Here is a 13,043-nt window from a genome sequence, read left to right as displayed (position 1 = left end):
CGACGCGCCGCGGCCGGGCCCGGGCCGGGCCTGCACCCTCCCGCCCGCAGGTAGGGCCGCAGGGCGCGGGGCTCTGGCGGGGCGGGCCCGGCACCCCACCTCACGGGGACCTGGTTTTCCCTGTGCCAACCCCTCCCCAGCGGCTCCTCAGCCCCCGGGACCGCCCTGCTCTTGGGGATCGCGGCCCGTTCCCGATACCCCAGTCCCCCACCCTGGGCCTACCATTCCCCATACCCTGGTCTCCCCCAGCCAGCCCGGCTCCTGGGGATCCCCATGCTCCAATCCCCCCGGGCCGACCCGATTCCAGAGACACCTGGGGCCACACAGCCCCTCCGAGGCCTCAGACCCTTGCCCGACACCTCGTGGCCTCCCTGCTCACTCTCTCTCAGCCCTGCTTTGCAGAATGGGCCCCCAAATACCTCCACCCTGAGCGGATTCAGGAACCCACCTTGGCTCTGCCTCTGTTACCCGTCCGGTCTGACCTCAGACCTTTGGTCCCTGGAGATGTGCCAGGATGACACAACTAAGATAATCAAGACCATCTGCCTAAGGGTCACACTCCTGCTCACCTTTAAATGATTCTTAAAAACAGTGATTCCTACTGTCATTCAGACTTTCTCAAGGAATCTTACCATTATCCATACTGCTATCTCCACTAAACTCCCCCACCTTTCCTTTCACCAGACTTCTAAAGGAAGACTCAGCAAAGAAAATATAGACTACCAGAAAATTCCTAAATATAAATATCAGTATGTGGAATTGTTTCCTAAAATTATTTACGAATTTATGCTGTCTGGGATAAATGCACAGAATCAAGTAATACCCTGAATATTTGACACTAGGGACCAGTACAGCTTTGGCTGGCATATTTGACTTCTGTTGAATTTGGATTCCCCCTCCACAAATGGGAGAGAGAATTACACCTGATGTGCAGTGTAAGCCGATGTAATCAGAAATCTTTTTTACATGTGTTTCAGGGGAATTCTGTCCACCATACCTACTTTACATGTGGAAGAAAATACAAAAATATGTACATTTCCCTAAGACTGTAGCCCTTAAATATATTTTCTGCAGGCAATGAAAGGAGGTGGCGACTTTCCTCCTTTGTTTTGCTTATATTCAGACATTTCATTGGTAAGTCTGTTCTCCCTCTGAGAAAATTCTTTCCTTTGTATTTAATACATTTGCTTCTTCTCAGGCTTCAAGGGGGAAGGAGTGCTGGTGCATTCCCCGTGGCACTGAGCTGAGCTGTGGCATCCAGCATGGGAACTCTGGTGGACATGGTGCCCCAACACACATCACAGCCTGCTGCATCCTCCGTGAGTTTCCAGGAGTCCTTTTTGTGTTTGACCTCTGTTTTGGATACTTGATGGGGATGTTTTGGATACTTGATGGGGATGTTTTGGATACTTGTTGGGGATGTTGGGAGGGGACACTCAGTGGCACAAAGGCATTAGTTGCATTAGGCAGCTCTTTTTGCTATTACTGCAGTCATGGCCTCACAAGCCTCACAGCCTTTGTTTCTGAATCAGCCTCACTTGCTTTTATTTCCCCAACCAAAATTTTATTAGCAAGAGCTGAACTGTGGCCATTGAACTTTCTCTCTTTCTCAAGAGCTGGTAAGTGAAACAATCAGAGAATGTTGATAAAGTGCCTTAAAATCCTTGGATGGAAGGCTTGAAGGAAGGCTTATGTGTGGTGGCGCTGCTGTGACACGACAACAGTCTCATCACAACAACAGGAAATGGACCAGTAACAGGGCTTTGTCATGCACCTTGCCCGGAATTCAACAGGGGCAAGTACAAGGGTTAGGGTTACGCTGAAACTGGCCAGGAGAGGGCAATGCCACCAACCAAACTGCCATCCTACAGGTTTGTTTTGAAGGTCACTTACACCAGGAACAGTTGATGCAGAGATCCTTTTGATATCATTGCCCCGTGCCTTTCATTTTGGAATCATCTTCAGGGAGAATGATGAAGCATTAGTTTTAGTGACAGGCTGTTTTATTTGCTTCTTGCAAAGATAACATTCATAGGCATCTATTGTGATGTTATAAAACTGAAAGAAAAATGATTCCTGCTACAAGAAGCTTGAAATTTAAGAGTGAAAACACAAAGATGGGAGAACTAGTGTTTAATTTTTAAAAGGTATTTTCAGCACACACATAAACCCAAGATGCATTTGTGTTAGCACAATAAACAGAAGAATGGCTCAACATGCTCTGCCTCTCAGTCTAGCCATCAGAAATAGCCTAGTTTCTCTTCTCTGACATTCATATTGTCAAAGCAAAGCAGTGCTGTTTCAAAGATAAGAAACCCCATGTAGAAGCAAATCTTTGATGATGAAATCTCTGATGGAAAACATACCGCAAGCAGGCCTGTACCTGAACTTGGCCCGTATAATGAGAACACTTTGCCTTTCACTGTGTTGGTGTTCTAGTAGGTAGAAGCAATGTAACAGGGATATGGGACCACCTGAATTTCAGACTTCAGTCCCAGCTTTTCTTTGTTGATCCAAAAAGCCAGGCAGGGTAGGGCTTCTGGCTTGAATAGTCTCTCTGATCCAAACTGACTTCTTCACAGCTCCCCCAATACGTTCAGCTGAGACAGCATTTCTGCATTTCTCAGGAATTACACTACTGTACTATGGGTGACACATCTGGCTTTAGGTCCTGATTTGTGCCAGGAAACAGGGATATAGGGAGTAGGGGTGAGAGAAATGCTTCTTGGCGCTAATAACTACATGGGTTTTTTTGTCATTTGCTGTATTTGGTTGGCCTGGGAGAAATTACCTTTGTCTAGCCCACATTTGACTATTTTATCTGTTATACATACATAGATCCATCACTATGTTTCTGAGAGGAAGTCCAGGACTCTTTGTGTGGTTTATATGCAAAGCCAGCTGCTCAATCCATGTGGCTGACAGTCCCCTCACCATCACGCTGCGTAATGTGTCCTGCTATGCAATGGCATGGCGAGCACACTGTGATTGAAGAATGTGTTATGTATCTCATATGACTGCTAAGCTGTAATTGGGGGTGGTGCCACAGAGAGCTTGTACAGGGACCTTGGAATTGGTTTGAGTTTAGATGATCAAATAGCTGTGTCCTGCTTTTGAACAAAGCCAGTCTGCATCCCTGACAAACTAGAGATGCCTGCCAAGACTTAACATACAAGCTCTATGGGTTGCACTGCAGGTTGCACTGCAGGTTGCACTGCAAGCAGTGACTTAGTGGCAGTCTCTATATCCTGCCCAAAGGTGTTGTAGTTCTTACAGGGTGGAGCACAAGTGTTAAAAGTGCTTCATTGTTGCCTATCACTAATGCAACAAGACACCTGCTAAATGCCACTGAGGTGGACCATGATAAACGAACTGGTGTTCTCAGTGTATCATCTTATCATGATTGAAACAGTACATTTTACATTTAAATCCTGTTTGTGTTTTGCATTTCTATGCTATTTGAACAGATTATTCTTAATTTTATTTATTTTGTTATTCCTGTAAATTTGGGTTATGTCTCCAGTGTAAAGTCTGTGGCTAGGGACTGCCTGCCTTTGACTTATCTGCTCCTCAAAGGACAAGGGTAAATATCTAGAACTTGAGGGGATTATGAGCATAAAATATTTAACCTGCTATCAAATTCATAAAACAAATTATAAAAACAATCAGAGAACACCTAACAGCCATCTGCAACCTCTCTGTGCATTCAGAATGCATTTGATTTTACATCAGTACATCTGGAGTTAATTTTTTTTGTTCCAGAAATTGAAGCGGTATAGGGAAGGAATGACCTCAGCATCCTTACCTGTTAATATTAGAAGTCTTCTATGAATGTGTGTTTACTATGTAGCACTGAAAAACAGATAATATATAACTTTTTCTTTGAGGTTATTAGTCAAGAATAGCATTATAAAGTCCACAGAAAAGGCTCAGACTGTGTTTTATGGTTGCTGGTTTTGGTTTTTTTTTTAAATTAGGTCACTGTCTGATGGGGAAACCAGTTATTCAGTTTTTCTATGAAATTTTATTGAAATTGCAAAGGCATAAGCTACTTGATTGCATCACAAAAAATGGGGATAAATATTTATTGCTGTCTATTTAATGGCATTTTGAGTCTCAAAAGTAAACTGGATCAAGGTACTAACCACTAGCATTGCCAGCTTACAAGACTTTATGCAAAACCTCACAGTAATCTGTTGTTTTGCTTAACAGATGTGATATTACAATCAATGAAAACATAAAAATCTCAATTCCCACTGAATTATGAAAAGTAGGGAAGGTAAACATGAATAAATAATTTAAAAGTTATGTCATGGAGGCATGAGGGCTGACTCCTTTTTGAATTACTTGGGTTGGTTACAGAGGGAAATTACCTGTTGCTTGTCTTCCTGTATTTTAGCTGCATCTCCGTATGTGACAGGGTAAAATGGTAAAATTATGCAATTGCTTTTTCCTCCAGACACTTCAATACTTAGGCAGAAAGATGTATTTGTTTTTAAATGTGTCTCTCACTTGGAAATGTTTGGCCAGGTATTTTGAAATCCGAAGGCACCATCTGATATCACTGGGTAGTACTTGCAGTGTTGCTCTGTGGACTGGCAGCCAGAGCCCCTAGCAGAAGGTGTCTTCATCCACTCTGAGAGGTTTTTCTTTTTTTTTTCCTGGGCATTTACTGTAAGGTGAGATGAAGTTTAGGATGTTGCCTGGAGACATTTGATACTTGTTTCTGGAATGAATGCAGTTATTATTGATTTAGAAAATTTGCTAGGGATTGTATTTAATTCTAGTTTGAAAGTTTTCTGTCTTTTTTCTTCTTTCAACTTCATTGCCAGGGCAGCTAGAGCAGGGCTGAGTACTGTGCAAATGCTACTAGCTGTGTTGTGGCCTGGGTTTCAGCTTCCTGTCTCTACCAGGTTGCTGACAACGCTGCTGTTTCTTCGGGGCTGCAGAACGATTGCTGAGAGTTAAAGCTGGCAGCTCTTAGAGTCTTTCCTTTTGCTTTTCTAGCTTTTCTAGCAAAGGCATCTGCTATTTGCCATTCCTTGACTCTCTCCCTGCTCCCACGCCATACAGGGCTTGCTGTGTTTGGTGGGTTTGAAAATCTCTTTTACACAGCAGGTTTTGTGTGAGTATGACTGCTGGAAATGGGTTTCAGATGTTTCCCCAACTCAGCCCTGGGCCTGCATCTTGTAAGCTGAAGCGTTTCTATAGGAACCGTATGACATCTCTCCCGCCACTCCCCCAGCAGCTCCCTCTCGAGCATGCCCAGTGCAAGCCTTGACTTTGGCTCAACTATCTGTGTGCAGTAACGGGGCTGCACATATGGGACTATGAATGCAGTTCCTGATGAGCTCCAACTCTTTGTCTTTGGGAGAAGGAGGAAGAGGTCGTGCCCAGAGCTGGAGGATCTGCCCTGTGTCCTCTGAGACCCTCGCCCATCGGTGGGCTCGTGGAGAATGCTCGCTTGTTTGGCCAGGGGGAATTTACTGGATATTCTTCAGGAGGGCTTCACGGAGGTAAATGCATGTCCCAAGTCTCACACAGACCTTCCAGGGCAAGGCAGCATGCTTTTGTGCAGCATCTTTCAGGAAATGCTGTGTTTCCCAGTGCTTTGAGTGCTTTGAGGAACAGAGAAGGAGAAAAACAAGCAAGATTTCAGGGCAGGAGAGATGCTTACTAACAGAAAGGCATACTGGGCAGCTCAGCCGGGGTTCTGCAAATCAGCAATAGTTTTTTGAAGAGTTTGTGGCTGTTTTACAGCTGGTGTTTTTAGCTCGGAGTTTTTATTATCTTCGCAGGTCTTTACTGTTGTACCAGTAAATAATATAAACTGCAGCAAGGTTATGGAGCACAGTTTATTTTATAGAATTAACTCCTCTCCTGAGTATATGAAGTCTTTATGTCTGAAGGCAGTTGGAAAGCCTGTAAATCTGCTTTGGGGACACACATTTCTTGAGAGAGGCTGACAAAGAGCAGGCTGGCTGGTTTTTTTCCCCATCTTGTTCTGTAGGTTGAACCTCTAGGAGACTGAAATTCATCTTGGTCAGGAAAATATAATTTTAAAAGTGCTCTTTATTTGCTTATTCTGCTGTTAGGGAGACTAATAAATCATAAAATACAGAGTGAGGAGTACCAAGAAATTCCAGAGATGGGAATCCTGTAACTGCATGGGGAGTGCAGATTGCTGTCGGCTTCCCTCTTCAGAGTGCACAACAAATTAGTTCCGTTGGACACTCTATGGACTCCGTACAAAATGCCAGGGCAGCCACTGCCTGGCTGTGCATCGTGCAGACCATGCTGGAGCATGGTTTCCTATCTGTAAGCTGAAAAGTAAGGAAAATTGTGGGGGCTTGTGCTGAAACCAAATAGTGGCTGCTATTTGCTTTCCCACCTGGTGGCAGGGATAGTCTCTTGGTGTGTTTTATTCTTTCTTAGAGCGCATAGCTTATTTTTGTTTGTGTTTGGTGGTTCCTCATCCTTGCAAAGCTCAGCCCCCACCTCACTGTTCTGCCCCCGTACTCCATTCTTCACAGAAAATGAACATTCCTCCTGGGCTTAACAGTACCAGTCATCACGGGGAAAACAAATCGGGTATGAAACTTGAGCCTCACAGCTTGACGCCAGCCACAGGTCTCCTTTGATTGCTCTGCGTATCTGTGTAAATACTCCATCCCCTCCTCCACAGAGTATCTCAGTCTCATTTTTAGCTAGCAAAGGTATTGGTTTAGCTCAAGCTTACACTTCCTGTGCTCGAGGGCAGCAGATCCTTCTGTGGCATAAGCTAATAGTAACCTGTATATTAATAATATAATTAATAATGGGAGCAAAGAACAGTTTTGCATTCAGTGCTAGCCCCACCCTAACTGTCTGATTTTACCCACAGACTGCTCAGCTGTGGAAAAAAAGTCCCTCTCCCACCATAAAACCAGATTCACTCTCATGTCTCCCACTTGGGATCTCTCTGCCACATCACACACTTCACATTATAACAAAAGTAAAATTAAAATAAATTTTGCGAGTGCAGAACCTACAGTACAGAGAGGTTAAGTGACTTGCCAAGGACATGCATCACATCACAGATACAGTTGGAAATGAGCGAGAAACCCTGTAATTCCGTGCCTTCTGTTTTGAGCCACCGACTGTACTTCCTCCCCTACTTCTTTGTACCTTAGGTGCTTATATATATAAGTCCCTGAATGTGAAAGAGTGTCCCAAGGTGTCTGATCCCAACACAGCACTCTGATGTTAGAAGGCTGGAAGTGAGTGGCTACTAAAGCTAATGTTTGGGTATAAAAACAGATTCAAGATAAAAAGTCAGACTTAGTTTAACACAAGCAGTGAATTGGGGTATTGCAGGAATTGCCTTGCTGATTCAGTGTCTGTTCTTTTGCTAGAGCATTTTTTCTGGCCAGGTGGCTCTTTTGGTGACTAGATACCTTGAAATACAAGGACGTACTTTCCAAATCTGTGCATTAACATATACAAGTAAGGAAGTTGCTAGCAAGCTCCTAGTTGTATGTGCAGAGCTCAGGTGCAACCCTACAGGTGCTTGGGACCTAGAGGCCAGGTATAATTCCAGTTTCTCTAGGGATATTGATTGTGTGTCTCTATCTTGCACCTTTGGTCAATAATCCATGCCTGGAAAGTTACTCAACACAGCCAAGATGCTACAGGCAAGTTTCTTTTGTTCCTTTGCATTCTTTTCCCTCTCTGTCCATCCTGCTGGCTGAGAGCCACCCCATCAGCCTCATTATCTCATGAGTGGGGATGGTGAATGCAGCATAGTTGTCCTTTCTGCAGCTAATGCCTGTTCTGCTTCACAGATCATCTGTTAGATTGATGCTTTCTCCATGATTAACTTAATCACAGATTGCTAAAGGGGGCCTGTAAATTGCAAGTTCAGGCCAGTGTATTTCTCTTCTTTTTCAGAGTCCCTGGCCTTAATATGTTGTGGTCAGTGTCACCTGCAGAAATCTAAAGCAGGATGACTTTTGTTTAATGTTGAAATGCAGTGACGTCCCCTGTGGGCATCACACAGCTCCTGTCCCTCTCTCATAAATGGACTACCCTGCCTTCAAGGTGTTTCCCTGCTGTTTATTGAGATTTACCCTGCTCTGAGGCAGCTAAATAATTCAATCCCACAGCTGGATAGTGGCATGGGAATGTATGGCTGCTAAAAGCAGTAGTTTATAATGTAAAGAAACCATAGAGGGCACGGTCTCCTCTGTGGTGACTCTGTCCATGTGGCTTCAGCTTCTTCTCTCTCCTTGAGGAAATGCAGTTTATTTGAGATATGCGCTTACACTTCTGTCAGTTCTTTAAAACAGATGGGGCACACAGAAATGTGTCAGAAGTGGGCCTGACAGCTCCAAGACATTAATGTGTCTGTATTTTTACAATAATATACCTTCTCTTTTTCAAGTCAGAAGATCATTTCCTCTGGCACTCTTAATTATGTAGTTGCTTGTGTGCAATGAGTCATTTGAAATAGCTATTTTTTCCTTCTGAGATTACGTTGAACAACAGGCCTGGGATTGGCTCCGCTCCAGAGAGTGAAATGGCAAATTTTTAAGAGCCCAAGCAGAGGTTGTTTTGAAATCAGGGTCTCCCAACAACAGCAGAGTGAAATGCAAGGTTACCACATAAGGCTCTGCCTACGTGGGGAAATACCAACACATTTTGCTATTTGAGAACTGCTAATCCCCAGCAATATGCATGCAGGAAGTGGTGCAGTGCAGGTAGGGCTCTGTGTTCTCTCCCTAGTAGGCTGCTCATTGCCTGCCCCCTTACCAAGTGCTTCATGTAATATTTTCCCTCAAGTAGTAGGTTCTTATCTGAGTGGCATCTGCAGTAGGTATTTCCTGGATTTCCTACACATACAGTCTCTCTCCCTCACTCTTCAAGGTTTGGTCTATGTTGGTGGACTTGAGGTGATTGGATGGCATCCTAGGTGTGAGATCTGAATCCTTGCTGTGGGAAATGACCTGGGTTTGATTTTGGTTTGCTTTTCTGGTTGAACTAATTTTCTGGCAGTATAGACTTGCTACTGTCTTGTTCTGGCAGCCATTCTGTTCCCCTTGATGTAACATGTATGATCTGTGATAAAAATGTCTCTGCTACTGTGATCTTAGCAGAAGAAACTTGCACTCACCCTGTCCTTGCAATGAGTGCTATTTATAGCTAATAGGATTCACTATGAAGAGAGCTGTTTTGACTCCTCTCTCCCTTGTCCAGTTCAGCCCATTAGGACCAGCCCATAACTAATTGCCCCCTATAGTACCGAATCCCTTAGAGCCTGGGTTTCACTAAATACATGAAGCCCTTTAGAGATGCTGCTGTTTTCCACATAGTAGGGCCAAGTCTCATTTCGCATCAGCTTTGTTTTGGTATGAGTCTGCTAGTATTTTACGTCTGCTCTACACTATTAAAGCCACGGGATGGTCAGGCACACTTGTTTAAGCCTTGGCTAGGGTGAGAAAGGCTGGGATCTGAAGAACCGCCTGAACCTTGCTAGGTTGCCTGTCTGGTCTGCAAGAGACTGGGCAGCTGGTGCATTGTAATTCTGCTAAACCTCAAGTACAGACATCAGAAAACACAGCTGGGGCTTCCCACACCTGGACTTACATGGAGATGTACTTCAGCAGACAATTGCTTACTCTAGCAGGAATTCTTGTCCATTTTTCCCAAAGCCCTTGTGCCTGGCCAGCAATAGGACTATCAGCAAGGGAAGGATGTATTTGCTGTTATATAGGATTAGGGGTTGAGCACTTAGGACTCAATCCCTGCCTGAGGTTCACTGTATGTCTAAGCGAGGCTATTACTTGGTTGCATAGCAGTGGCTGTCCTTTGGTAGTATGTATTACAGTGCATTTGCACAGCAACAGTCAAAGATTTATTGTTACCAAAGCATTTTACAAGGAACATAAAAATTAGTACAGCTGCTTCATAGCTAGAAACTGAGGCACACAGAGGTAAAGTGGGCTGTCAAATTCACAGCAAGTCACTGGCAGAGTGAGGAAAAGAGTCTGTGTCCTAAATGTGCCTTTAGTGCCCTTCATCCTGGACCAGGCAACCTCACTGGGTGTCACTTCCCCTTTTCTTCGTATGAAAGGTTCTTGCCTGCAAAAAGCACTGTTCAGTCATACTGTGTGCTCAGTCTCTCCACAAAACTTCTTTTCCCTGTCTGTACAGGGCTAGTGACTGCATTCTGCTAAATAAGGAACAATGTTCCTTTTCTTTCCTGAAGCATCAGGGAATGTCTCAGTGCAACTTGTTTTGACAGACCTTAGACTTTGTTTGGGTGTAGTGGAACCATTTGATAATTCAGGGTGAATCATGAGCTCCAAAGTACTGGCAGTTTACTGTAAAAGATCTTTTGTGGCTCAGCTTTTTGCCTGTATGCTTGCATAGAAACACTGCCTGTGTGAGAAAAAGGCCTCAAAATACCAGATTGGGGAAAATGCAGAGGCACTAAAACACCTTGCAGAAGTGCTAGAAATTATCCCTAAAGCAGCAACCTGGCTTCAAATGGCAGTGATGTTTTGGGGCATGGATGTCTGACTGTGGGTTCAAAGGAATACATCCTAGCAAGATTCATTTTACGTGACTTTCTGTCTGGTAGACTTCTGCAGTAGTTGCTGCCTGCAATAGTGATTTTGCTTAAGGAACGATACCATCTTCAGATTTCTGAACATAAAAAGGGTGTACAGAGCTGCCACTGTGGGTTTGGAAGGTATAGTGAGTAATCCCAGGATTTTTACAAACAGGAGATTGGAGTTAAAGGAGGTATAGGTGGAAAACAGATTAATTGCAGGGAGAATGCTTGTGTGTGGTGTTACGAAAGTGACAGGCAAAATTACTGTTTGAAGAAAGCACACATAGATGCCACTCACAGAAATACCCCTATCAGGCAGATGGGTGGCACAAGTGAGATCACTGTCTGACAGCAAGGATGAGTCTTGGCAAAAGATCAATAGAAGGAAAAGGTTTCTTATATTAAAAGGGAAAATGGAATCATCAGGCTTTTGTTCTGTACAAATTAACTAACTCTTTGGTTCTACAAAGATAAAAAGCTGTCAGACATGCATTTCTTGCCATTTGCCCACCTAGGCCCAGTTTCTTGGGAAGAGACTCAAGGTTAGTTATTATTAGGTTGCAACAAACTACTGAGCATAACTGTCTTTCAGATGTGAGTGGTGCTGCTGGCTTCATGAGCTGTTTAAAGAGATCTTACATTTGCATCTACTAAGCTCTTCCAAATGGATTCTAAAATGCAACACTAAATGAATACAATACCAGTATCTATAGGCACAGGTAAGAATTACTTCATCCTGTACTGAAAGTTGTATGTCTCTGGAATGGAGCATGACAGCTATTGGCTGTGCAACAAGAAGTAAAAATCAAAATGGTAGAAAGAATTTAGGGAGTTTGAATGGAATTAGGCCTTGCTGTTTAACACTTAAGCTATTCCTGTTAATGGGTAAAGGACTGTGAAAGATGTGGAAAGCTCTGCGGTCAAAAATTACATGTCCTGCTGGATAGCTAGGCACTCTGGAAATTCTTGCTATTGTTTGCATTCAGGCAACATGTGAAATACACATTCAGCTCTAAAGTTCATCCTTCACAGACCTTCCAGCTCTTGAGCTGGCATCTGAAAGTCTGCCAGTGAGCTGCTCTCTTAGTAGACCAGACACTTGTTCCCCTCCCAGTAACAAGTGGTAGTTTAGCCAGGATGCCACAGGCAGCTGTCATTTCAACCCAGCAGTACTGCCGGGATTTGAGCAGAAACTGCTGCTCTTCTCCCTCTGGAGATGAAGACAGTGTTCTCCCCATCCTGACACTCTGAATGAAGGGCAGAATCAGTTCCTGTGCGAGATCTGTGTTTAGGAAGCTGCGTACAGAGAGGAGGATTTACTTCTTTATATTTGTTCTGAACACCCAGGATAACAGGAATGTCTCTAAAGTGTTTCTAAAGATCTGGCGAAAGCCTTCTAAAGTTGCAGGCACTTGCTTTCTAAAATCTTTGCACAAACCCGAACAGTCGATGAATGGTAGTCAGACTCAGTCAGACTCAGTGGTTTCAAAAATGTTGAATGGACTAAGAGATCAGAAAGCAGAAGGCTGGCCTTTATATTCTTGAATCTGCCCAGAGAAGCAGGCGGCTACTGCTTGAGGTGAATTCACTGAACTGAAGAAACAGTTTATATTAAGACGAGGAAAATCCTTGAGTGTGCCTAGAACATAGCACAGGTTAAGGGCATTGTTGGGTGGCTCCTCCCAAAGGTTTGTGCTGCCTGAGTCTTTGAAATTGACCTTCGAAGCTATAGAAAACATGTTCTGGCTAGCATTTCATCAAGACTTCAGGATAATCCTTCTTTCTGGGTCTCAGCAAATCAGTGAAAAATTCTTATCCAGACATGTTAGGGTGTTGGAAATGTCCATGTTTTCCCTCAGATATGGGTGAAGGGTTAAGGAGCTCCCAGTCTTTTGCAGCTCACACACTATTTCTGTCTCCTGGTGTGCACCGGATTGCATGGGTGCTGCCTTTTCCAAACTGTGTCGCTATACTGAGGCATCTTCTGTGCTTGAGACAGGCTATTTATAGAAGATTTGGAAAATACACGTCAGACCAAAAGTTATTTTGAATGAAAGTGCACCTCCTGCTTTAAAGTCAAGAGTTTTCTGAAAGAGGAGTCCTGTGGGTGCATATGGTTGTTCTGGCATCACTCTGGTCATAATTGGGTGGTTTTGACTGTTGGATGCATCAGGAGCTATCTCAATACATTGAACAGTCTGAATCACATTTAAGCAGCAATTTTGAGAAAAAAAAATCTTCTGCTGGCTTTGAGAGCAGAGAGAAACATTTTCTTTGCTTGTGAGTTTTTATTTTCTGCTTCTACAAAGGCCTTCTCAAACTAAAACAAACAAAAAATCAAACTGGAGGAACACTGGATGGAAAATTACAGTTCCCATATAATTAAGGTAATGTCAGAAAGCTTAGAAATCATACAAGGCCTTAAACATTACATCCTGATGCAATTAGG

At 43.7% G+C, this 13,043-nt stretch overlaps 1 protein-coding gene across 3 annotated transcripts in view; it reads left to right on the top strand.

Annotated features, from left to right (window-relative positions):
• Nucleotides 1-12: 12 nt before the first annotated feature.
• The window catches only part of DIXDC1 (DIX domain containing 1), a 44,746-nt gene continuing 31,715 nt past the window's right edge, over nucleotides 13-13,043 (top strand). For 2 of the 3 annotated variants that reach the window (XR_012778380.1, XM_075521062.1), the window contains exon 1: nucleotides 5,291-5,516. Coding sequence is in view for 2 of the 3 variants with exons in the window: in XM_075521062.1 (XP_075377177.1) it covers nucleotides 5,457-5,516 (60 nt within the window). In the remaining variant the exon portion in view is untranslated. Of the gene's footprint in view, nucleotides 51-1,198; nucleotides 1,320-5,290; nucleotides 5,517-13,043 lie in introns of those variants that run through there. The other variant, XM_075521063.1, reaches the window with a different exon arrangement.

This window comes from Mycteria americana, chromosome 19 (assembly GCF_035582795.1).
Source record: "Mycteria americana isolate JAX WOST 10 ecotype Jacksonville Zoo and Gardens chromosome 19, USCA_MyAme_1.0, whole genome shotgun sequence".
Lineage (NCBI taxonomy): Eukaryota > Metazoa > Chordata > Aves > Ciconiiformes > Ciconiidae > Mycteria > Mycteria americana.
This window is presented reverse-complemented; position numbering and strand designations above follow the sequence as displayed.